Below are 26961 nucleotides of genomic sequence, written 5' to 3'. Positions count from 1 at the left end.
GCAGAAGGAAGGAAAAAAGGATATAGAAATCATATATATATAGAAATCAATGAAAGTGAAAATAGAAAATCAGTGAAACAAATAGCTAGTTCTTTGAAAAGACGAGTACAATTGATACACCTTTTAGCAAGCTGACGAAAAAAGAGACTGTCAATGTCAGGAATGGAAGACTACATATTGTTGTAGATTTGACAGATATTGGTAAGAAGATACTCAACTTCACATATATTCCACAACATTGACAAAGTGGGCCAGTTCATTGAAAACCACAAACTACCAAAACTCTAAGCAGTCTTAAAGGTTGGTTCTACAGTGCTTCTGCATCAGCTGTCTTCGTTCACGCCCATCCCTTACCCAAACAAGAAAAGTTTTGTCTTATGCCCTGTTCTTTTCCTCACGGTGGATGTGCAACCTCTTGACATCATGACCTCTAAACTTGGCGTTTCTCTCCCACAGAAGGCTGCTCTAGTTGTTCTCAGTTTAACAGTTAAGGTACTAAGACTAAAGATTCAGGGACTCTGCATGGATAGCATGGTTCCCAGGGATCAGAGAAAATCCGCTTTTGAACCCTGTAGTTTCTAGTGCTATTTTGTTCTGCTGCACCAGTGTTCACATAGGACTATTTATTTGCATTTCCATCAGCTGTAAAAATGCCTATATTTGCTGATGCCCAGAAGAGAAACCCCTCTCTAAGGTTGTAGCTGCTTGCTTTGCGGTGTTTTTGCCACATCTTTAAAAAAGACAGCTCCTTCTGAATTCTCTTCTGGCACCTGGTAACAGTGGCTTAACCCTTCCACTGTACTAGCCAGTGAAGAATGGCACATTTTGCCATATTCAGGTCAATGGCTTTAAATTTTCTGCAGTTCTAAAATTCACAGAGAATAATCCTTCCTCTCTAATATCCCTAAAGTCCCAATTACTTAACAACATGAGGTGGAAAATCAGATCAGAACACACATATAGGACAACCAAGGAAAACAGCAAGTAAGTACATGAAATATGTTCATCACCGATCATTATAGAAATACAAAACAAAATCACAGTGGGCTATGAGACTCCACAACCGTTCAAGGCAAGTACTGGTGAGGGTTTGAAACACTTGGAATCATAACATATGGAGTGTAGATGTGTAGAATGGAACACCTACTGTGGAAGTCAGTTTGGCGATTTCTTATAAACTTAAATACAATATAACACAGCAATCCTAACCATAGGTACTTATCCCAGAGACATGAAAGTTATCTGTCTACACACAGACCTGTATACATATAAAAATAACTTTACTTGTAACAGCAAAAAAAAATTAAAGATAACTCACAAAGGTCCATCAACTGGTGAATCAATAAACAAGCTGTGATGGGCTTCCCTGGTGGCTCCGTGGTAAAGAAATAACCTGCCAATGCAGGTTCAATCTCTGGTCTGGAAAGAAAACACATGCCGTGGAACAACAAGGCCCATGAGCTGCAGCTACTGAAGCCTGCGTGCCTAGAGCCTGTGTTCTGCTACAAGAAACTACTGCAATGAGAACCCTGTGCTCTGCAACCAGAGAGCAGGCCCTGCTCAATGCAACTACAGAAAAGCCCGTACGCAGCAACTAAGACCCAGTGCAGCCATAAATAAAGACAAAAATAAATCCTAAACAAAATAAAACAAGCTACAGTGTAACAAACACTACTACTAAATACTACTAAACAATAAAAAGGATCTAACTTCTGATACATTTAGCAACAGAAGTATCTCAAAAGCATTTTTTATTAACTGAAAGAGCCGAACACAGAAGACTATATATTGTTCCATTTATTTGAAATTCTAGAAAAGGCAAAACTTTTGAATTTTCTAGTGACCAAAAGCAGATCAATGGTTTACAATGGGTGAAAGTGGGAGCAGGGGACTGACTGCAAGGGAAACAAAGGACATTTTTAGGTGACAGGAATATTCCGTATCAGGGTAACAATTACGACTTAAAACATTTGACAAAATTAACAGAATTATACTTGGGTAACTTTATTAAAATAATATCTTCAAGCTTATTAAAAAAGTATGTAACAGTAACATTTTTTATATGTTGAATTTTCAAATATTCTATAATGAATATTTATTTTTAAAATCGGAATAAAAATGCCATGTAAAAACAATTAGTATATTATAAATATGATTATACTACATGATCACAATTACTTATATATACACAAACTAGAGCTCAAGAGCAGAAGGATTACCATTTACTTTGGGCAATAGAGTACATAAATTCCTCCTACAACTCTCTTATTATTCAAACTTGTAGGGTGGACTTTGTTTTAAAAATGAAGAAGAGAAAATCACTTGCATTAATTGGTACAAATGCGTCTAGAGCTTTTGCCCAAGTTAATGATTATGAAGGTGTTATATAGATTCACTTTTCAAAGACTTTTTTTAAAAAAAGATTATTCAGTGCCTTTTCCTCTCATAAGTTTCTGTTTCAGAGTTATTTTTTCCAAGAGTTATCCTTGGTATCAGAATGGTAAGCCAAACAGATTTTTCTTCTTAATGTCTTATTCTTTAAAACTACCAAATAACAGATAATGCTAAGACATGGAATACATTTTTCACTAAGTTAAATCCTATTCTGTAAACAAAAAACATAAATAGCACCATTAGTTAAAATTTCCATCTTGATTGCAGAGAAGACATTAAAATTAGAGGTGATAAGTAAGTCCTTTGACCTCTCTAAATAGCTCATCTGTTAAACAGTCCTTCAGGAACATCTTCCCCATTTGTGGAGACTAAATATTGGTCTGTGAACACAGAACTAATTAACAAGTAATCTTTTTTAACTGCTTTCTGCAAAGACCATTTTGGCCAAATAACTGAATTTAAACTGTATAGTAAAAGAAAAAAAAAAAACCACAAACATAAAAACATTCTAACAGAACAAATAGTACCTAATTATCACCTTGAGTTTAGGGCCAAAACTAACATGCCACAATATGACGCAGAATAAGAATTCAGTGAGAGACAAATCACTTTTGGGATACTGGCCAAGAGAATGGACTTAGAACACAAAAATATTCAGGACCCTAGGAGGAAATGATAGGTTGACATACATTCCCCCAAATGGGAGCACTACCTGAAGCAGTGCTATTAAGATCATCACAGTCATCATATGATACTCCTTTTCCCCAGCTTCTTTGGAAGGCACAACAAAATCTGTGTATACCAGGGTGTTCTTCCAAGGTTTGTCTTTTTACAGTATTTCCAATACTACAACTTTTACATCTTTTCTCAGATATAAAGGTCAACCTGTTAGGATCACAAAATAAACGATAGAGATAGAAGCCTCAGCAAACACTCAATGATGGATAGTCAGGTGTTGCACTTACCACGCTTTCTACTAAAAGTGGCTAATTAAAACAATAAAGGGTTTACTGTCATCAGAGTAAGTCAATGTGCAGGGCAGTTGCACAGCTGGATAATTCAACAGCTCACTGGTGTTATCAAGGACAAGGCTGATTTCCACCCGCCTGCTGAGCCAACCTAGTGATTCTAAGATGGCTATAGCAGTTTTAAGTGCCAAATACAGCCAAAATAACGTCCAAAGGAGGACTGCAGAATTTCCTCCTCAAAGTATTAGTGAGGAAGATCTTTCTCAGATGCCCCCAGTGCAGCCCTCTTCTCAGCTGACATCAGACAGGACAGGTCCACATATGCATGCCTCAAGAGTTACTTATAAGGAGAAGACCATGCATGATTGGCTTTGACCAAGCATGACTCACCCTTGGGGAAGAGGGTCCAACATCTCTGGGAACAAGGCTGCACAGAGGAGGGGACACATGGACAAGCAAACAGGAAGGGAAGGACAAAAAGGCTGTTTGACAAAGGACAGTATTTGTATTTGTCTAAATCTGACAGGGCTGCACAGTACATGTCAGACTAGCTACCACTGGCTAAGAGTATAAAATAGCACTCAGAGCATGAGGAAAAGAAGTGTAACCTAATGGATCATTAACAAAAAGTTTCATGGACGAGTAACTACCGTTAAGTGAGTACATAACTACCATTTAGTGAGTACATAACTACCATTTAGTGAGTACCCAATACGTGCCAGATACTAAGCTATGCACTTTACATATAACAAGGTATTTAATTCTCACAACTGTTATCTGTATTTTACAGATAAAGAAAATGGGAACAGAGATAAGCCAAGTAATTTGCCTAAGATCCAGGGTAAGTGACAGTGCTAAAATTTGAACTTAGGTGGTCAGGCTCTAGACTCATGCTCTCTATTGCTACATTATGCTGCACAGGGTGATATAAAAAGGATAAAAATATATTCTGAAAAGATTAAAAAAAAAAAATCAAACAAACCAAGGGAAAGGTGGAGATGCAGAAACCAAGCCAAAAAGCTAGCTGAGATTTATACACTGTACATTTTATTACATACTGGACTTTATTACAACAAATTAATTAACTTCTGATAGAAGTTTCATTAGAAAAAATGTGGATGTACTGAAATTCTTATTTGACACTGCTTTTTGGCTAATCATTCTAGTTTTACTGATTCTATACTCAGTCATTAAGGGCAGAAAGATTAATATTTCATAACAAAGGACGTTCTCAAGTGGTACAACATTCGAAGTACATAAAAGGAATATTCTCAAAATGTGGACATGACCACAATAAGAGTGTATGATCAGAGAACTTACTGCTATATATGGTGTATTTATAGTAGCTACAGACAACTGTTAATTCATGCACATTAAGTCTTTACTACCTACTAAAGGTTTCTACCTTATTACACATTAAATTATTCATGTCCTAGGGTTTGGCATCTGGCCCAAAGTTAAACCGTGATGGAAGATGGCTGTAAAATTGGCTTTTCAGGGCACCAGAGAAAACCTGTCAGCTGTAATATCCATCCTGGAAACGTGGTGGCAAGTTCCTGGGAGTTGCTTTTTCTTGTGTTTTGATCAAGTCTATAATAGCTGAGAGTACTGCACAGTCTCTTGATTTAGTGTCCTTCCAGTCTACAGGATGGGGACTTTCAATCTTCTCTTGCAGAAGGATATCTAGTTCCTTTCTTAATTCCTGAAGTTGGAAAAAGTATACACATTCAATGAAGGCAGATGTACTATCAAACAGTGTAATAAATAAAAGTGACTTGATCTGGTACAAGAAATTTCATAAGCTATTAGCTATTCATTTGTAACTATCTCAAAAACCAATTCAGAAAAACTATAAATCGATTTCTCAACACAATTTCATCTGTTGAAATAAAGCAAGGAATATTTAATGTAACATGTACAACACTTGGATAAACAAAAACACAAGACTATACTAACTTGCATGCAGAATCAAAGACAATCATGTAAAGTCAGTCACCTTAACAAGATGGGCAATTCTTGCTGGAGACTGAAAGATTATCCACTCATCTACAGCAATAGTTTCCTGATCATTATCTTTCTGGATGGATATATCACCTCCAAAGAACAAGAGACAGTACGGGGAAACTTCTGTGCAGTCATACAAGTATATCTATAATGAAAAGTAAGGCAAGTTAATACAGTCAAGGAGTCAGAAAGGATTATTGTCACGCTAATCCAGTAAAATCACTAGTATCAATTAGTGTTTTTCTTCTAAAACAGGTATTATTATTATCCTGTCAGTGAAAATACAGACTAATTTTAAAATATATATAATTTTAAACAAGTCATTTTTCATTACTTCAGACAACAAAGGAGTTTTATATTTTTGTTTCAATTCAATCAATAGCACTATTCTGGAAACAAAGTATTTTTCTAAGTGATAAAACCAAAACAATAATGTAGCTGAAGTTCTTTTTATTTATATATTAACAAAATTCCCACTTAATATTCTGAGCAGTATTTAGAAGTTATATTGACAAGTCAATAAAATTCTTCATACACTGAACTCCTATATACCATAAAATGTCAGTATTTCTTGAAAAATAGGTTCTGAAAGAAAATTATGAAAATCAAATAACCTTCTGTTAATTAAAATAGAAAGATCCATTACAACAGATTTGCACATATTAAAAGTACAGGTTATTTGCTTGAGGACACTGTAAGTCTTGTCGGAAAAAAAAAATTTTTAGGATATTCCTTAATAAACTTAGGAATCAAACTACCGGATGACCCAGCAATCCCACTACCGGGCATTTATAACCTGAGAAAACCACAATTCAAAAAGACACATGTACCCCAATGTTCACTGCAGCACTGTTCACAATAGCTAGGACAAAGCAACCTAGATGTCCATCCACAGGTGAGTGGATAAAGAAGCTGTGGCACATACATACAATGGAATAAGACTCAGTCATAATAAGAAATGAATTTGAGTCAACTGTGGTAAGGTGCATGAACCAACAGCCTGTTACACAGAATGAAGTCAGTCAAAAAGAGAAAAACAAGTATCATATATTAACACATATATATGGAATCTAAAAAAAATAGTACTGATGAACCTACTTACAGAGAAGAAATAGAGATGCAGATGTAGAGAACAGACTCATGGACACAGTTGGGGGAAGAGAGGCCAGGACAAACTGAGAAAGTAGCATTGCCATATATACACTACCAAATATAAAACAGGTAACTAGTGGGAAGCTGCTATATAACACAGCCTGGCGCGCTGCGATGCCCTAGAGGGATGGAATGGCGGGAAGGGGGTATATATACATAATTATAGTTGATTTACGCTGATGTACGGCAGAGACCACCAAACACTGTAAAGCAATTATCCGCCAATAAAAAAAAAAAATTTCTTTAAGAAAACAAGTTTGTTTGTAATTATGAAAACTAAACAATTTTAAACACACAGACTGTTATTCAGATCCATGGCTATTTTATACATTCACTTACACTACTTGTCCTCATCTTCAGGTGATAGATAAGCCAGTTGTAGTTAAACTCAGTTTGTTCCACATTAACAGATTTAGGATGAATAGCAACTACTCCATCAGTTTTTGTGTAAACTTTCACCCTTTAAAAAAAGTTAAAATGTAGTTTAAAAAAAAAACAAAAACAACACTCTGGAGAACTCCAAACCATCCCAGAATCAAAAGAAACTCCAGATGAGTTTAGCTTATTTCTGCATTATATATTTCCAAACTTATATTTAAGGAAAGAGAATTTTTATTTTAATAAGACATGGAAAAGTATCAGATAAATATGAACACTCTAAATCATAAAACAAATCCTCTTATAGGTATAATTACTCAACATATTAGAAAAGTGACAAAATATTCCCTCATTATGTTTATATATATACACCATTAAAAGACAAAGAATGAAATAAATACCTGAGAGAATTCTAAGTGAATCAGACCAAGAGAATAGTCTGTACATTTTACTGTAAATCATAATACTGATAAACCATGATACTGATACTGCTGCTACTGCTACTGCTAAGTCGCTTCAGTCGTGTCCGACTCTGTGCAACCCCATAGACAGCAGCCCACCAGGCTCCCCCCGTCCCTGGGATTCTCCAGGCAAGAAACACTGGAGTGGGTTGCGATTTCCATCTCCAATGCATGAAAGTGAAAAGTGAAAGTGAAGTCACTCAGTCATGTCGACTCTTCGTGACCCCAAGGACTGATAAACCACCCTCAATTTACGGAATAACTGAAATGATCAATTAAAAAAAAAATCCACAGGTTACACACCCAGACAAGTAAAATTAAAAAACGGAGAATTTTGTTTAAAACGTAGTTCTGATTTTTAAAAACCTGTTCTAAAATATGTTTTAAATGGCCTCACATTCACTGAACCTCCAGCCCCATTTCAAAACAGGAATACTTGAAATAAACATACACAGCTCCAGTACAGTCTCTCCATTCTTAGGGGGTCTTTGTCTTGATAGTTAAAGATTTCACCTCAATCTGTAGGAGTCTTTAGTTAATATTATTCAACAAGGAGATATGAGATAGTATTGTTATATAATCATTGGTAATTACATTATAAAGGGTTAATCCATTAATCCCTCCTCTGTTTTTGAGGGTATCTTTTTCATGGTTTTAGGGATCCATAAAATCATCAACCATAGTCATAAGCCATTATTTAGAATAAAATCAATTATTTTTCCTCACCACACAGTCAATTTAACCAATGTCATCCTGCAACCCTACATCACTAGAACCGCAGATTTGGCAAACTTTTTCTATATGGGACCAGAGACAAAGTATTTTATAGGCTTTGGGGGCATTCTGTCACAACTACTCAACTCTGCTAATGTAGCTAGTAAGCAGGCAGAGAATAGGCAAGGCTGTCTTCCAACAAAAATTTACACAAAGATGTTTTTTAGCCAGTATGCCAAAATGTGCTGACCCCTGCACGTTTACAAAACAAAGCATCAATCCAAAGAGAACCATTGATACATTTTTTCAAGTCTTCCCAGGATGGCAGAGGGATATACAAAATGTTATTTCAAACATTTAAGCTACCTGTAACATGTCAAGCTACCTGTACATTTTAGGGATATACATGAAGAAGAATTTGAAAAAGTACTGAAGTAAAAAAATACTCAGATCACTTAAAATGTGAATAATCCAATCACAATGATTAACATTCATGTTACCCTATTCTCAGGTACAACATTATAGACTTCTCAACATCTGCACTCTTAACTGCTGAGTTCCTTGTTATGGGGGACTGTCTTGTGCACTGCGGAATGCTTAACAGCACCCCTGGCCTCTATGTGCTAGATGCCAGTAACACATGCGTCTCCAGTTATAAAACCACAACGTCTGCAGAAATTGTCAAATGTCCCTGGGAAGGAAAAATTACCCATGCTGAGAACCACTGCACTAGAACAATGACTGCACTTTAGGCTACCTCTGAGGTCTATATTTTTCATGTGTATAGAACAACCAACTCTTTCACCGAACATTAGTTCAAATATTTTATGTCAATATACAATGATTTTTTTTTACACCTAACAGAAATGCCATACAATAAGGTCTTATAAAACCATAATTTTCCCACTGCTATGAGACATCTATGTTGCTTACAATATACTTGGCAAAAAACATTTGGAATGACTTCCTTAGAACATATGAAACCACTGGGCCAGTGACTTTTAATGACTGCTGATACCTAATTCTAAAGTGTCTTCCAAAAGTCTGGCACCAATTCACATACTACAAGCCATATCTGACTTTCAGTTTTTCTTTTTTCAATAGAATGAGTTAGCTTACTGGGCAAAAATATGCCTTATTGTTGTCTCCAATTACCATTGAGGCTGACTCTATGTGGACCTATATTTAAAGCTATACTTTATTTCTCAAAATAGGTAAAACCCTCACAATTTCATCCAAAGAGCTAAAGTACAAGATTATCTGTTTCATAAGAAAGGAAAAAAAAAAAAATCCTGAAGCATAATCTACTCCAAAGCAAGTTCCACTGAGCCACTGCTTTTTAACAGCTGGCTTACTGTTCTCATATTTATGTGCTTAGTCGTTCAGTTGTGTCCGATTCTTTGTGACCCCATACACTGTAGCCCACCAGGCTCCTTTGTCCATGGGGATTCTTGAGGCAAGAATACTGGGGTGGGTTTCCACGCTCTCTTCCAGGGATCTTCCCAACCCAGGGATCAAATCCAGGTCTCCCACACTGCAGGAGGATTCTTTACCATCTGAGCCACTAGGGAAGCACATTTACACTGGCATTACTAATATTCTTTGTGAATACTGGGTGACAAAGGAACAGACTTCGGGATGTGCAGTGAGGGACAATGGTATCTACCGTAAACAGTTTGCCTTCCCTTAAATAGCCAAAGTAAAGAACAGGGACCTATTACAAGTAAGAACAAATGTACAATACAAGCCGTGTTATAGTAGATGATTTCAAAAGTTTGAGAGAACAAGTAATTATAATAATCTTCAATGCTTACATTTTTCTTTTTTTACCCAAATTTAGCCGGATTTTAGCAACTTTGGGATATAAACCAGCACAGATGACAGCTTTAATTATCTTCTCATTATCTATTTGGGGTAGGAAGGGAGAGGAAAAAAAAAGTAAACTACTGATACAACCGACAACAGCATCAAGTTATTTACACTGTATTTCCTGCTGTACCTGAATTTATATTAGATTCTGGATCTTGAGGATTTCTACTGCTTACAAATCCAGCTCCAAGAAGATGCTCAGCAAACTGCCCTTTCATGTTATGCAGCATCTAGGGAGCAATGGTAACAAACAGAACTAGAACACCTTTCACACAAATCTATAGGGGTTATAAAGTGTGCACTCATAAATAAATTTCATGGTGAGCTTTCCCTGCTTTATAAAATACTCTTGCAAAAATGTGATGTTTTGCAGCAGGGGATAGTTAACTACAAATTTATAAAAATCTGTTTCTGTCAACAGGGTTTTATTGAAACAAAGCCACACCCACTTGTCTACGTATTATCTTTGGCTGCTTTTGCATTACAATGGCAAAGATGAGCAGCTGCCAGAGAAACCATGTGGATATTAAGTTGAAAATATTTATCGTCCTATCTTCTATAGAAAAGGCTTGGCTGCTGTAGGGAGTAACAACTGATGTTTCAGAATTACTTTATTCAGCAAAAAGACTAATTTTCAAAATTGCTCTCCACCCCATATTTTGGGGGGAAAAAAATACAGAAAAGCATACAGTAAAATAACATTCACATATGTACTGCTAAGTCACTTCAGTCATGTCTGACTCTGTGCGACCCCATAGACGGCAGCCCACCAGGCTCCCCGTCCCTGGGATTCTCCAGGCAAGAACACTGGAGTGGGTTGCCATTTCCATCTCCAATGCATGAAAGTGAAAAGTGAAAGTGAAGTCGTTCAGTCATGCCCGACTCTTAGCAACCCCATGGACTGCAGCCTACCAGGCTCCTCCGCCCATGGGATTTTCCAGGCAAGAGTGCTGGAGTGGGGTGCCATTGCCTTCTCCGCACATATGTACTACTGAGAACTAACTACCATTACATCCTGGTTCAAAAGCTTAGGGCCTGTTTCTTGTTTTTAAGAAAACGACCATGAGTAAAATAATACATGCTTTGTTATAAAAAGCATTCAAATAAAATAGGAAAGTGCAAAAGACTTCCCTAATCTCAGTATCATCACAAATATCATTAAATAAGCAATAATGCAGATACTCGTCAGAATTGGAAAAAAATGCCATCTTAACTACGATAACAGTACAGAAGCTGTTTTAATAAAAGCATTTAATCTTAGTTCAATTTAAGGCAATTAAACAAAACTGAATTAGATGAATGTAACATTTTTATGATCGTAAGAGATATTTAATAAAGAAGGCTTGTGAGCTTAAATAGATTATGAAATATAGTCATTAAAAAAAATTTATTTATTTGGCTGTGCCAGGTCTTGGTTGTGGCATGCAGGATCTTGCTGTTGTATCATGTGGGGTCTAGTTCCCTGACCCAGGGTCCCCTGCATTGGGAGCTCAGAGTCTTAACCACTGGACTGCCAGGGAAGTCCCAAGTCATTTGAAAATATGTATCCTTTCTACGAATTGTGTGACTTTAGTTTTCCTACCTAATTTCTCTTACAACTGAATCACCAGGCCACCTCCTGATTTCTATCACCATTATTTTATATTGTTCAGGACAATACCTTTTTTTCTATATCCATAATTCTCAATACCATTTTGCATTTTTCCATATTTAAATAATTTCAATGTATACTCAGCATGTATTCTCCATTCCTATATTCTTTTTGATTCACCTCTTAATACGCAGCATTTTACTCTCATTAAGTTTTTCAAGGTCAGCTCATGAGTGTCTATTTCAAATGCTTTCTTGAATGTCTGTCATTTTTCTTTATACTTGAATATCTTGACAGAATATAGTATTCTCAAATAACACTTGGATTTAACTATCTTTTCGTACTGTAGTTCACTTCATTTTTTCCTACTCAAGGGACATGTTCTTACATATATCTCTGAATACATATTCAATTACTCCTGGATTTTCTATGAAGAGACACCTGTTACCTTCATGATAGATCAATGCTATCCTCCTGTTTATGAGCTTTTTACTTATTGCTTTATTTTTTTTCTTTCATGGCTGCATATACAGGCTGTGATTATCTCAAGCCTTCCTTCTGGGTAATATTTTGTTTTAAAAGATTGCCCATTTTGTTCCTTATGATGCTATGGCCTTCAATTTGTCTTCTTGGCTCAGCAGTCTTTTCATTCCTTTTACTGGTTTATTTTCTTACCTTTTACTGAAACTGCATTCTTCAACTGTTCCTAACTATGAAACAGTTGTATTTTCTGCTGAGATATGCCAGGTTCCCTTCTTTTATCCATTGGCTGTAGAATCTTTCAGAATTGTCATTACCCTTCTTTTAATTCCATTAATGTTTGGGCAAGTTTAATTAAATATGCTGGATTCTGGATTCTTTACTCCCTTGTAGATCTGCTAAATGTCCATTACCAGAGTTCATGCCACATAGCTGAAAAGGTGTGGATATTCCTACGCCTGCTGGCTTGAGATCACTTCTCTAGTTCAGTGCAATGTCTGATGTTGCATTTGCCTTAATTGTTTACTTTCTTCTGTTTCACAAATGTCTCCAATAGTGTTTTCTCACTACACTAAGTCAGTTCAGGATAAAAATACCTATCTACAGTTTAAAAAGAGATACTTGCCCTATTTGAGTTTAAAACAGATTTTAGAAGTATCAATGAAAATTTTAGAACAAATCCTCAAAATGGCAACTAAAGGATGGGTGCAGAAAGAATAAACGAGCTTCTGTGTTTTCTTGCTAAACTCGACTTGTTTCTTTTCTTAGCCATTATTATGCTTTACATCTTTTTCTTGTGCTACTGCAGCTGATTTAATAGTCTCTTCCACGATTTTGTATGATTCAACTTCACAAGACAAACTCACAATTAACTTTTTGGTATAGAGCTGACTATACAGAATGGATACATATATCCCCTAATCTAATATATATAAGAATTACTTCAAAACACTCATCATTACCTGCAATGTGTTTGAAGATAGAAAATATTCCCAGCAATAGTCTTTTTCATATCTGAAACCACGTTGTTTAGCTTTTTCCCATCCCTAGGGGGCAAAAAATAAAGTATTCATTTTCTCCCCCAAAGTAAAGATTACTTACTCGTTTGTCTTTATTTTAGTAATAATGTTTACCTTCTGATTTTTAATTTTCTCTGTAAAAAAAACCCAAATAATTTAAAAAATAACAAACTACAAAAACGTGAACTCCCCATGATCCTAGTCATTAAGAGGTATCCAAAACTGAATTTACAGACCTTTCTCTACACAAGAGCAAGTTATAAAGGAATGTACTATTCATTTACATAAAATAGCACCATTCTGCACATGATGTACTAATCAAAAAGAACACCCTGTTAGACAAATTTCAACGCTATTATATATTTTCACCTTCACAAATATGTTTTGCTTTAAGTTAGAAAAGGAAGGACGATGGGGTGAAAAAATACTGCATTAGCTCAAAGGAACAAAAAAAATACATAAACAATCCCATAACAGGAAACTGAGTCTAGAACTACAATAAAAAGATGCTGTCTCCATATCCCAAATTACACTTAAATGTTGCAAAGATGGATGAGGCATGTTTATCCTCAGGAAAGCCTGGCTGTAAGAGAAAACATCTCTCTTTCTTAAAGAGTATACATGATTATCATTCTCTATCAAAATGTTAAATCTGAATACAGGCATAGTTTATTAATGAACAGGAAAGAACCTTCTGTCATAAATGTGAATAAGACAAAGATGGAAATGAATAATAGCAAATAATGTTGTAAAATAAATTGTTTCCTCAGTGTGTATGAGACACGTGTACCCCAATGTTCATTGCAGCACTGTTTATAATAGCCAGGACATGGAAGCAACCTAGATGTTCATCAGCAGATGAATGGATAAGAAAGCTGTGGTACATATACACAATGGGGTATTACTCAGCCATTAAAAAGGATACATTTGAATCAGTTCTAATGAGGTGGATGAAACTGGAGCCTATTCTACAGAGTGAAGTAAGCCAGAAAGAAAAACACCAATACAGTATACTAATGCATATATATGGAATTTAGAAAGATGGTAACAATAACCCTGTATACGAGACAGCAAAAGAGACACTGATGTATAGAACAGTCTTTTGGACTCTGTGGGAGAGGGCGAGGGTGGGATGATTTGGGAGAATGGCATTGAACTATGTATAATATCATATATGAAACAAGTCGCCAGTCCAGATTCGATGCACGATACTGGATGCTTGGGGCTGGTGCACTGGGACGACCCAGAGGGATGGTATGGGGAGGGAGGAGGGTTCAGGATGGGGAACACATGTATGCCTGTGGCGGATTCATTTCAATATATGGCAGAACCAATACAATATGTAAAGTTTAAAAATAAAATGAAAAATAAATAAATAAATAAATAAATTGTTCACTTGTTCTGTTATCAAAACACAAAGAACAGACTTTTTTCCAAAAGGGAAAATGTAATAATGCACTATCACAAAATGGGAAAGTATATAATTTTTTTCAAATGTTCACCTAATTTTAAACATTTTCACTAATTTAACTTATTCCTGATAACTATAACATATTTTAAAAATTTAAATTGAAAATATGTCCATTTTACCTTAAATGCATTCACGACAGTCAGGTGGTCACTTTTAGTATCCTTTGCCAATTCCTTTCTTCTTGCATCTGCGACCTTTTCTTTTCCCTTAAAAACAGATGAAGGCAGCTTAAATTGCTCTGATGGTATATAAAGGAGAATGGCATTCTAATAAAAAGTGTATCTAAGCAAATAACTACCCTGTAAAAAAAAAAAGAAAGAAAAGAAAAACCTAGCTTTGTATTTGTATACTTCTTACCAGTGGAATCACAAAGGGATCTTTGAAGCTGAGACTAGCAGCAATGGTGAGTACCGGGTCTAAGCAACAGAACAGAGCTCCAAAAAGAATCATTTTCCCAATATGTGGCTCAACTGGTAATCGTGCCAAGTGAACTCCAAGAGGTGTCAATTCTTCTTGTTTATCCAGAGCATTCTGTAAAGTAAGAGTTTATGTTTAAAACAGACATTGTAAAGCATCATATTTTAGTTTGCTTAAAAAAAAAAGTGACAGGCCACTCATGTCCAAATGCCCTTATATTGTTCAGCTTTAGTTCTCGTCATCAAAACATTAGTTTTGAGGTCAGCAAAGGTTAGAAACTTATTTAAACAAACAAAAATAAAATTAACTCACAATTCAGCTTTACTATAAATGTTAAAAGAAAATTGAGAAATAATGTATTAGCCAGCATTCAATAAGATAAAGAAAATCACTAAGTACAAGAGTTGTTGGGGGCGGGGAAACCAAAAGACAAAACATATACTTGGAGTATATAATGCCCAGCCCGTCAATTACAGTACTTTCGGAGACATGAAACCAACAGCAGGGCAAGAGATAAAAGATTTATCTAGAATCCTCCAAAATGGAGGTGACTTCTGCTCTGATTCCCTAGGTAATGTGATCCAATCATCACGCTGAGCACAGCTAGAAAAGTTGCCTGAAGACACTGACAGAAGAATTACAAAAGTCTTTTACAAAAGAATTACAAAAATTACAAGTACAGTAATTGGAGACAGAAAGAAGTCTACAGAGGTGAACAACACTGGAGCATCTTTTCCCAGAGAAGGCAACATAAATCCTCTCTGGAAGAAATTATCACCCCAAGTTCCAAGTTTTTATCCACAAAGATCTCTGTAAATACAATGTCCTGTACACATTCAAAATGACAAAATCTGAACAACAACAAAAACAGCAAACGATAGAACTCGTACTGCTCCGCCAACCCACTGGTAGTTTGTTACAGGGGTAGGGGAATTAGAGGCACAAACTAATGCACTGTGTAGGACAGACACAGGGATGTACTGTACAACACGGAACACAGCCAACGTTGAGCTCTACTAAAAGTTTATGAAAGAAATTACCTTAATCTTACAAAAACTCTTTCAGAGACTAGGGGGAAAAAAAAAACTTTCAAGCTTGTTTTCTGAGTTTAGCATAATCTTGGTACCTGCTTCACAGGGACATCTGGAGAAAGGGAAGCTAAATAACCTTATACATGAGAAACTTAAAACAATGGCAAATTGAATCACAGCAAGTTAGGTTTCTTTCAGGAATGAGAGTTGGTTTAACATTTGAAAAACTGATGTAATTCAATACATTACAAATTAAACATAAAAAGCAGCATAACTGGATAATCTCAGTAGAGGAAGAAAAGGTATTTGATAAAACCGAACATAATAAAATTATCCATGCATAATAAAAATCTAATAAACTAAGAACAGAATCTTCCTTGAGTTTCTACAAAAAAATCTTCAAAGAACATGCTCAATGAATTACTGATAGCTTTTCCTTTGAGAATAAGAAGATAAAAACATATACTATCATATCACTTCTGCACAATATTGTACTAAGGATCCTGGATGACAGCTGGAAATAAATAAAATTCTAATTATTTATAGATGTGATTGTATGCAAAAAAAATCTACATACAGTTATCAGAATAAGTGGGTTTCACAGCATTAATGAAAACAAGGTCAACATTCAAAACCAACTTGATTTCTATATAGCAGACACAAGAAAATACAAAATTTTGAAGTTTGAATAAAATCCAAAAATATCATTAATCAAGAAGAAATCAATCTCTTAAAGAGTTGTAAGATACACAGAAAATGCTGAAATACCAAGAGATTAAATAACTCAATCAATGGGAAAGAGCATGTTCTTGCTTGGTTAAGACTCAATATTGTAACTAAGACAGTGTGATACCCGCTCAAGAAAAATATACATCAATAGAATAAAGCAGAGCCTACAAATAGACAAACCCATAGACACTTGATCGATGACAACACTACAGAACAAAGAGAAGGAAAAGGATAAACTTTTTTCTCACAGTTTCAGTCAACTGTTCCACATATCTAAAAACTGATTCTTACCTCGCCTACACACACAGACACGCACACATCAATTGCACGTGGATTATATTTCTAAGTGTGAAGAAGAAAAACTGAAAACAGTATTATCACCATGACTCCAGGGTAGATAAAGACTCATCAAAGGATAAAAAGCAGTAACAATAAAGAAAAAACTGATATATATTTCACTTTAAAATTAGGAATTTGTTCACAAAAAAACAAGTAAAAAGTGATAAGGTAAAAATACAAACATATGCAATATACAACTGACAAAAGGCTCAGATCAATAGTATACAAAAAGTATATATAATGACCTCCTATGACATAACACAAAAACTGGCACCAGAAATTTACAAATGAGACTATCCAAATGGGCTGGAAGCATGAAAAGCTGCATACAAATTCAATGGCACTCACTGTAATGCAAATTAAAACTATTAAACTACAACATACCTATCAACATGCTTACAATAAAAGACTATAGGTTGGTGATGCTATAGAGCAATGAGAATACCAACCTACCACTGGCCCTGGTAGGAATGTAAATAGTCTGACAACTTTGGAAAATGGTTGGGCATTACCTACTGAATTCACTCCTACACGTATACCTATGAGAAACACTTAAACATGTACACTGAGAAACAATAAATACTGAAGAATATTCATACCAGTGTATGTAATTCCTTCAAATTGGAAATAAGTAAAATGCCTTTGGGGCTTCCCAAGTGAAAGTGTGAGTGTTAGTCGCTCAGTTGTGTTGGACTCTTTTGCAACCCCATGGGCTCCATCAGGCTCTTCTACGGAATTCTCCAGTAAAGAATACTGGAGTGGGTAGCCATTCCCTTCTCCCAAAGATCTTCCCGACCCAGGGATCAGATCTGGGTCTCCTGCATTGAAGGCAGATTCTTTACCATCTGAGCCACCAGAAGCCCCAGGTGGCTAAGTGGTGAAGAATCCACCTGCCTATTCAGGAGATGCAGGTTCAGTCCCCTGGAGAAGGGAAATGGCAAGCCACTCCAGTACTCCCTCCTGCGAAAAGCCAGGGACAGAGGAGCCCGGTGGGCTGCAGTTCATGGGGTCACAAAACTGGCGGACACAACTTATTGATTAAACAACAACCAAAAATACCTTTCAGGAGCCATATAAAGAAATGAAAATGAATGAACTATACACAGCTAAAAGCAGTAATGCACATGAATTTCACAATGTTCACTGAAAAAATTCAGAACCCCATTCTTCCAAAACTCCCAACATCCCATGTGGATTTCTGTAAAGTTTATAAAGGATCAAATTAAATTGAGCTCTTTATAGAGATGTATTCTGGTTGGTAAAATCATCAAGAAAAGCAAGAGACTACCATCAGTCATGACAGATGTTATTTTTGAGACTCAGGGAGTGATGGGAGAGGGTAGGCAGTGGCCTTTTAGTATCCCAGAGATGTTCTTAACTTCTTGACATGATTAAAAATAACAGTGCTCACTTTGTAATAAATCATTAAGCTGAATGCTTTGTTTTGCTCTTTTATCCTGGATGGGCATTCTGCATTGCATAATAAAAAAGTTTTTTCATAATGCAGGCTTCGGACGCTACTGTTGGCAAGGATGTCCCAGGACTTTTCACAATTTTGTTGCTTGTAAATGGCTCAGTCAAGACTGGTTCTTAAATTCAGTCAGGAGAAAGGAAGTTATCCCACTCTGGCTTCAGACTCCAGCTGTCCTCTGGTCATCTGTCTCTACCACAAATAAGTTGATTCTCTGATCACCACCTAGCTCTCTATTGCTATGTTCTATTAGAGAAAAATCCAAAGGGGAAGACTTTAATTTTAAAGTCAATAAAACCATACTGTTCCCTAATATCAGCAACCTCACTAAATCTAACCCCAATTCAAACAAAAATGGTCAGATCAGTTATAATACTTTTCATTTAAACAACTCACATTACAAGCTTATTTCAATGTTTTCATATGGACCAAATTCTCAAAACTATCTACATAGACGGCTCAAAAAAAATATTTTTAAATATGTAAAATACACCCATCAGCATCCTCTAACCCATTACTGATCAACAGAACTTGCAGCACTGATGGAGTGTCATTTCTGCACCGTTCATGCAGTAACCACTAGCCGCATGTGTCTAATTCAATTTCTAAAATGTCTGAGTATGACCATGATACTGAATTTGTAATTTAATTCAAAACTTAAATAGTCACCTGTGGCTAGTGGATACTGAGTTGGACAGCACAGTTCTGTTCTTTCTCTCTACTTTGGGCACGAACTTGCAGCCAGTCGTGTGTGGCTTCTCAAAGTGGTATTGTATAGGGATGGCTACCAACTAAGTGGGCACCTAAGACAATGAAGGCAATGGTACCCCATTCCAGTACTCTTGCCTGGAAAAACCCATGGATGGAGGAGCCTGGTAGGCTGCAGTCCATGGGGTCGTGAAGAGTCGGACACGACGGAGCGACTTCACTTTCACTTTTCACTTTCATGCATTGGAGAAGGAAATGGCAACCCACTCCAGTGTTCTTGCCTGGAGAATCCCAGGGATGGGGGAGCCTGGTGGGCTGCCATCTATGGGGTCACACAGAGTCAGACACAACTGAAGTGACTTAGCAGCAGCAAGACAATGAAACCTGTTCCTCAAAACACTGACTTCATAAAATAAACTAAGGGAAAAAGCTGTTAAGAAAATGATAGGTAGTGGGATATAGTCTGGGGAAAAGTCACGTGCTAGTATTCCTTCAAAAATAGAAAAGCTGCCTTTATAAGATGTCCATACTGTCATTAAGTTGCTTAGATTTGACAAAGCTATAAAAACACTATGAAAATCAGAAAGAATACAGCAACCAAATTCCTTTCAAGAATACAAGTGAAGAGGATCAAAACAAGAAACTGAAAGATTCCAAAGTTTTAAAAGATTGAAATGGAAAGATTTCAAAATTATATGTAATTTTAAGTCATGCCTACAATGAAAAAACTTGTGTGGAAAGAGCCCAGTATGACAAGTAAATCACAACAGTATCATTTTATAACTTATTTCATACTTAAAGCTGAACAGCCAAATAGGGAATCAATTTGGTCCTACACACTCATTGGCCTACTTTGCAATAATTAAGAGTAAATTTTATAATTAGCTTGCTTTACTTAAGCACTCTAAATCTAAGTTAGAATTTATTAAAAAACAAAAAACAAATTTACCAGTTCCATCAGGTGTTTTATGGAGAGTAACACTGCTTCATTCGATGGTGGATCCATTAGCCTACTAAGAAAGTGAGCAATTCCACCTAGTCTTAAAATCTGGGGAGAGACAAATATAATTAAACATGTCATATATGGATATAGAGTTTAGTCTTCCCCATGTCACTCACTCAAATAAAGCAAACCTATACACGATTTTCCAGTTAGTTATTTCACCAGAATAAGTTAAAATTATGTTTGTGATTCTAAATGTTTAAAGGCCAACATACTACTTTCAACACCCACTAACTCAATTAATGAGAAAAGTAGCAGGTTAAAATCTCAAAAGGTTGATCACTGATTATCTTCAAAATAAGGTGGCTAATTTTATCAAATATATGATGCTAAAAAAAAAACGGTAAGTAGTTTATAATGAGGGAATCTTAAGATGTAGTGACAGTAGCTAAGATTTACTGAACACTTCCCATGTGCCAGGCACTGTTCTAAGGATTTTATGAAGTTAATTTAAATAACTTGCCCAATATAAAAGAACTAGCTTGCCACAAGACTTGGGATTCAATCCCAGATAGTCTGGCTCTGGAGCGGTATGTAATTAAAAGCTGTTTAATATACACGTGACAGAAGCTTAAAAACAGTTTACAGTTTATCGATTTTGAACTGCATAAGTTCATGTCTATGCAGATTTTTTTTCCAAAAAATATAGTACTTGCATTTTCATTTTACAGACCTTTAAATTAACTAAGTGCAGGGCAAAGTTTGTGTTCAATCAGCAAACACAACATGTAGAATCAACAGGACTAGGGTCTGACTCTGGATTCTAACCAAGCTGTTTTAATGACCCACCCTTGGGTGAGTCATTTTCTGAGGCAGAGAAGGGATACCTTGCAAGTCTAACCCTCAGGCTGCTCAGGGGTCAAACTGTACTAACACAAAAACAAATGGTGGTCTAAATTCTTTCTGGCAGATTAACGTATTACTTTCCTCTATAAAACATGCTGAAAACTAGAACCTTATTTACTTTAATTCTCCCACTTAATTTACCTTTATCTGTAAACAAAGTTCTTCCAAAGGCGTTCTTAAAATTTCTGGCAGTTGATAGTCATCTAGAAGGCTTGCTCTAAGACTGTTATATAGATGATAGCAATGACCAGGTTGAACTCTTTAAAAAGAAAAAAAACCAACAACAAGGAGTGGGGTGGGCAGGTAAGTATTATCAGTGACTTTTAGAATTCCAGAGAAAAGAAAAGGCAGGGAAAGCAGTCAATATCTATTTCTTACAAGCCACATCATAACTAATTTACTTGTTACTTCATTGTTATTCATATATTCCTTTTCCTCATCTTTTCTGAATAAGCTTAAATCCACTAATCCTAAGTCCTAGTGCTAAAAAAGACAAGGTTCCCTCCTCCTACCAATAAAATTTGGTTACCTGTTTCTCACAGACTCCAGACTGGTTGACACAAAATCAGCAGTATACATAGGTTAATCTCTGGGCCTTGTGAGCACTTTATGTAACAAATCCTGTTATTAGGTTAACCTATTATTATTTTAATAGCTCTTAGGTATGTGCTATCTAGTGAACTCTCAGAGAGATGTTGGAAACAATTTTTTCCCTTATTTGCATCTACTGATCTGAATGATGGGCTTATCTGGTGGTTCAGAGGACCCATTACCTATCTATAGGATATCCACCAAGGACCACATAATAAACAGTTTGCACTGGCCTTCAAAATAATTATCAATCTTAATTAGCTTTGCTAAAGGAAATTTGTATCACAGAGCCCACAGGGGACTATTTTCCCTTTGAATTAAAATACTATATATATATATAAAAGCTGAATCACTGTGTGGTACAGCAGAAACTAAAGCAACACTGTAAACCAACTATGCTTCAATTAAAAACATCAACAAAAACACTGCAATTCCACAATTAACTTTCACCAGGTTAGTGGGGATGAAGAATTCTATAAAATGCAATACTTTACATTTAGTGACTGGTCTGCATGGGGAAACCTCAATCTTGCTAGGCTCCCAATCAAATTATCCCCTCTTAATAGAGTAGAAGGTACACTTCTTGGACTAAGCCAGGACTATGACTCAAGAGCACCAACTGCATAATCCAATACACTACCTGAAGACAAGTTATACTGGAATAATCTGCAAACATAATGAGCGACAGCTTTAAATATATAGTATAAACTTATTAAAAGGCTGATAAATGGTCTGTCAAAAGATTTTTTTTTAACTCCTTGAAAATTAAGGGAAATCTTGTTTATTCTACATGTAAGAGGTAAAATAAAAACTCTTCAAACTCCAGACATGATTCTATCACTCGTATGAGTTAGGGTGTAAAATATTCTGAAGTATGCATTAAAACAAGTAATAAGGGCAATTATTTGTGTTATAGGCAAATCTTTTCTCTGATCATTAAAACAGAGGTACTGGACTTCCCTGGTGGTACAGTGAGTAAGAATCTGCCTACCAATGCAGAGGACAGAAGTTCGATCCCTGGGTCGAAGAAGATCCCACATACTGCAGAACAACTAAGCCCGTGCACCACAAGTACTGAGATTGCACTCTAGAGCCCACATGCCACAATTTCTGAATCCCGTGCGCCTAGAGCTTGTGCACCCCAAAAAGAGAAACCATCACCATGAGAAGCACATGCACTTCAGGGAAGAGTAGCTCCTGCTCACCACAAAAAATACCACGGGCAACCAAACAAACAAAAAAAAGGTATTTTTATTTCTCATGCTATCACATAAGTGGGAAAAAGGATTTTCCTTGGTAACTCATAGTGAAAAACCAGTACAGCTGTGAAGTATAGTGATTAGGAGCCCAGGCTGTGGAACCAAACCACCTAAATTCAAATTCCTGGCTCTGCTACTTGTAACGCTGTGTGACTTTGGAGAGATGACTTTAGATGACTTTATTTTTCTATACTTTAGTTTCTTTACCCTCAAAAGAGAGATAATAACCTACTTCACAGCACTGTGGGAGGATTAAGCAAATTAATGTGTATAAGTCTCTAGAGGATGATCTGACATTCAAGTATTATTAATAGCAATCATTATTAGTAATATGTTTAAAAAAGAAACACAATCACAGATAATATAGCTAATAAGAATATTAACTTTAATTAACCAGACAGATACTTTTCCCAAAACAACTATGATTAAAACGACTCCCCCATCTGCTGGGGAGTAAAAACATGCTGCAGTTAAGTTTTTAAAAAGATGAAAGGGAACTTCCTTAAGTAAATTTGGTACACAAAATTTTTGGTGTTTTTGTAAGGACTTCAAAGGTCTGATCTTACCTTCCAGCTCGACCCTTCCTCTGTTTAGCATTGGCTTTACTGACCCACTCAGCAGACATTGTACTGATGTTGTTGTGTGTGTCAAAGTGCGTCTCCTTTATTTTTCCTCCATCTATTACATAAACTACATCATCAATGGTAATGCTGTTTGGAAAACAAATACATAAAAATTGTTAAAAACACATCTAAAGCATATTAGCCTATACCAGATCTACAGACAGGGATCTTAAAACACTTTTTATTGAATCAGTAGTTCAGGATTTTCACCACTCTTCCACATTTACAAGTGGGGATGAGACACCGCATCACAGGCAGCATCAGCAGCTTCAGTGGCAGCACAGTGCCCTTTCTACAGATCACGTGCACAATTCTTATCTGCCCTCAGTTAAACTTCACAGCTTGCCTGAGGACTTTTGTAACTAGCTCTGTGAGCCCTCCAGTGCCACGAATTAACACCAGCTTCTGCAGAACAATCTGTTGCAATGATTGTACTGGTATATTAGTATCTCCAATGGAATAATTTTAAGAGTATATATAACTGATTACCAAACAATCTATCAATTCTACTCCCAACCAGAAGTACTGACCTCAGTCCCCATGCTTCTTTAGGGAAGCTTTAAAACAATCACTTAAAAGCCTATTTCTGAAGAGGCTAAAACAAACAAACAAAAAACAACCCATGTTCACTGCAACTAAATTAAAATAGGTTTAAAGAAATTACAAAGTATTTTGTAGAAAAAAGATTAAGGTATGTTAACTGTTAATAGTGCTCAAAACAAATGTAATCATTTGTAGTTGGGAATTAAAAAATAATTTTTACCTAGTCTCTGCAATGTTGGTAGCAATAACTATTTTCCGAACACCAGGAGGAGTTCTTTTAAACACCTGCAAGAATACACACATCAAAATCCCAAGAGTGAATTTCTGATACATCCATTCTTACAATTAAAGTAATTACTTCAAGTACTGCTCACTTTTAGCAATTCTGTGTTTATTCACTGACATATGCATCTAATATTTATAGATACAGTCATATCTTATACATCATCTTTAATATCACAAAATTCCCTTATGGTAAACCAAATCTCCCTTAGATATCAAAACCCTATCACAAATAAAGATTTCAAATGAAAGGTTATAATTTAAAGATTATTTTAATTTATATTTAAGTGGTATACAAAATTATTAATATTTAAATATGGTAACTTAAAAAAATTTTTTTTTAAATGCTGCAGAATGCAAACGTTTATTGTGCTGTCAAATTTTTTAAGGGAAAGGGACAGAAGTGTAAAGAATTATGAATTACTTAAAAACTATACAGATAAAAACAGGGCTTCCCAGGTGGCTCAGCGGTAAAAAATCTACCTGCCAATGGGGGATACACAAGAGATGCAGGGTTTGATCCCTGGGTCGGGAAGATTCTCCTGGAGTAGAAAATGACAACCTACTCCAGTGTTCTTGTCTGGAAAATTCCACGGACAGAGGAACCTGGTGGACTACAGTCCACGGAGTTGCAAAGAGTCAGTCACAACTGATTAACTGAGCATGTACAGACATACAGATGACACCAACCAATAAGGCACATGCCCAATCATCAGAATGCATGCCAGCTAGCTGTACCACTGTATACCAGCTACTTAGACTGAAATGGACTTAAAAAGATCCCCTTCACATAATAAATCCTACGTCATGATGGTAGACACCACTTGGCTGAAAAGCAAACAAAAAAAAAAATCATAAACTCGTCTCATTTATAAAAATGGTAATAAGAGAAAATGTTGTTTGCCAGTCTAGTCACATATCCTCTAGCAAAGGAATCAATATTTTATGGTCACGGCATGAGCGATGGAAGTACTTCCACACCACATACTCTTTTGTTCAATCTTTGGGATCAAGAGCTCTGTCTTTCCTCTTCTCTTCCCTCAGACATGCACACTGTACCTAATCTAGCTAGCTGAGCCTTACTCAGAACTATCATACTAGTAGAGATAGTAAAAAGCCCTCAATTAAAAATATGTATATTATTTCTTACAGAGTGGAAAAAATGGATCCATTTCATTCTACCAGGGCCTGCAAACACAGTAGAAAATTACCTTTCCTTTGGGAATGCACTGTTCATTCTAACTAGAGATCTCTGAATCTGACAAAGTCAAAACATCCAAAACCATAATTAATAATACATCACTGAAATCTCATGCCTATAAATGTACTAATTCTGTTAAATCAAAATCTCAGTATCAAACTGTGTATGTCATAGATTATTCATTGCTAGGTTGAATATTTTTATTGGCTTTCACATACCTTTTCATTTTATTCAGGAAACCCAAACAAGCTATTGATAAAAGCAACCTTTAAATGTTTCCCTAATGCTGATGAAACTAATGTGATTCATGGATTACCCTCTCTTATCCAAATTTTTGTGCAGTCATTCCCTGAAGACTCATTTGCAAAGGTTCTCAAAGAAGTATTTTTTGTATGGATTACTATTTTAAAATGTGCTTTCAAAAATAAAACAAAACATACAATAAGCAGTCCTTAAAGCTTGCCTCAGTTTGAAAGATAAATTTAACAACATACCTGTGTCTGGTTAACTGTAGGCATCAGAGAATGTAAAGGTATAATAATAAACTTGTCTGAAAATTAAGAAGAAAATTAAACTTTAAGATAAACAGCTGCAGAAAATTCCATAAAAAATACATGGTAATTCTTAATTTATATTCTTATGTACAATCAGACCAAGTATATACATTTTATATACTTGTTAATATTTTTTCTGCAAATTCTCAATTCTTATACAATGCTGAAAAGTTGGTAGCAACCTTTTCAAATTATATTACAAAAAATACAAAACAAAACATTAACTCCATTCCCACCACTAACTAAAGATCAAAGGATTTTATTTAATATGGGTGAATATGTTTGTAGACTTTGGGTAATCCTACTTTAATCAAAGAAAATTTTAAAGCAAATTACTTATTAAATTTTCATGTCCACTTAAAATAAAGAAATAGCATTGGTAAAATGTAATACATTCCAAAAGTCGCCCACATTAAAAAAAATAATTTTGTTAGGAATATAGGAAGTTTTAGGTTTCAAAATCAAGTTGCTCAAGCCCATTCATGATTATCAGTCAACAGACAGTTTGATGTAGTACTGTAATGGGAAGGAGAGAGAGAGTCACAGAAACAAGGGTAAATTTCAGCCAGATATAGCTACCAAAGTGTAACCTAACTTAAATCTCTGGCAAGAATGTCCAGAAGACATTCCTGTATTGTAGTTGTATTTTCCAAGAAAGAGAACTGCTGTTACTCAGGAGATACAGTGCTTTCCACAGCCTTTATGACCCTTCTCAACTGTAAAAAGCTGTCAAATAGTGCTTGACAAAGAATACCTTCAATTACTTATCTCTGTGACACAGTATGAAATACATCCACTCTAACTTAACTTGAATTGAATCAAGCCTTCAGATATAACTTCCAGCTGGCAGGAAAACAGGATTA

General features: G+C 35.7%; 1 protein-coding gene across 2 annotated transcripts in view; it reads right to left on the bottom strand.

The window, feature by feature from the left end:
• Window positions 1-1779: 1779 nt before the first annotated feature.
• DHX36 (DEAH-box helicase 36) overlaps window positions 1780-26961 on the bottom strand; it is a 47520-nt gene continuing 22338 nt past the window's right edge. For both annotated transcript variants that reach the window (XM_027543169.1, XM_027543177.1), the window contains 13 exons: window positions 26039-26094; window positions 24282-24346; window positions 23462-23605; window positions 21187-21304; window positions 20146-20244; window positions 14859-15032; window positions 14621-14707; window positions 12974-13057; window positions 10071-10170; window positions 9886-9976; window positions 6858-6978; window positions 5359-5511; window positions 1780-5064 (listed from right to left, as the gene is read on the bottom strand). In XM_027543169.1, the coding sequence (XP_027398970.1) occupies window positions 4879-5064; window positions 5359-5511; window positions 6858-6978; window positions 9886-9976; window positions 10071-10170; window positions 12974-13057; window positions 14621-14707; window positions 14859-15032; window positions 20146-20244; window positions 21187-21304; window positions 23462-23605; window positions 24282-24346; window positions 26039-26094 (1478 nt within the window). In that variant the 3' untranslated portion in view covers window positions 1780-4878. The remainder of the gene's footprint in view (window positions 5065-5358; window positions 5512-6857; window positions 6979-9885; window positions 9977-10070; window positions 10171-12973; window positions 13058-14620; window positions 14708-14858; window positions 15033-20145; window positions 20245-21186; window positions 21305-23461; window positions 23606-24281; window positions 24347-26038; window positions 26095-26961) is intronic.

The sequence above is a fragment of the Bos indicus x Bos taurus genome, chromosome 1 (assembly GCF_003369695.1).
Source record: "Bos indicus x Bos taurus breed Angus x Brahman F1 hybrid chromosome 1, Bos_hybrid_MaternalHap_v2.0, whole genome shotgun sequence".
Lineage (NCBI taxonomy): Eukaryota > Metazoa > Chordata > Mammalia > Artiodactyla > Bovidae > Bos > Bos indicus x Bos taurus.
The sequence above is the reverse complement of the archived record's forward strand: the minus strand, read 5'-3'. Positions and strand labels throughout refer to the sequence as shown.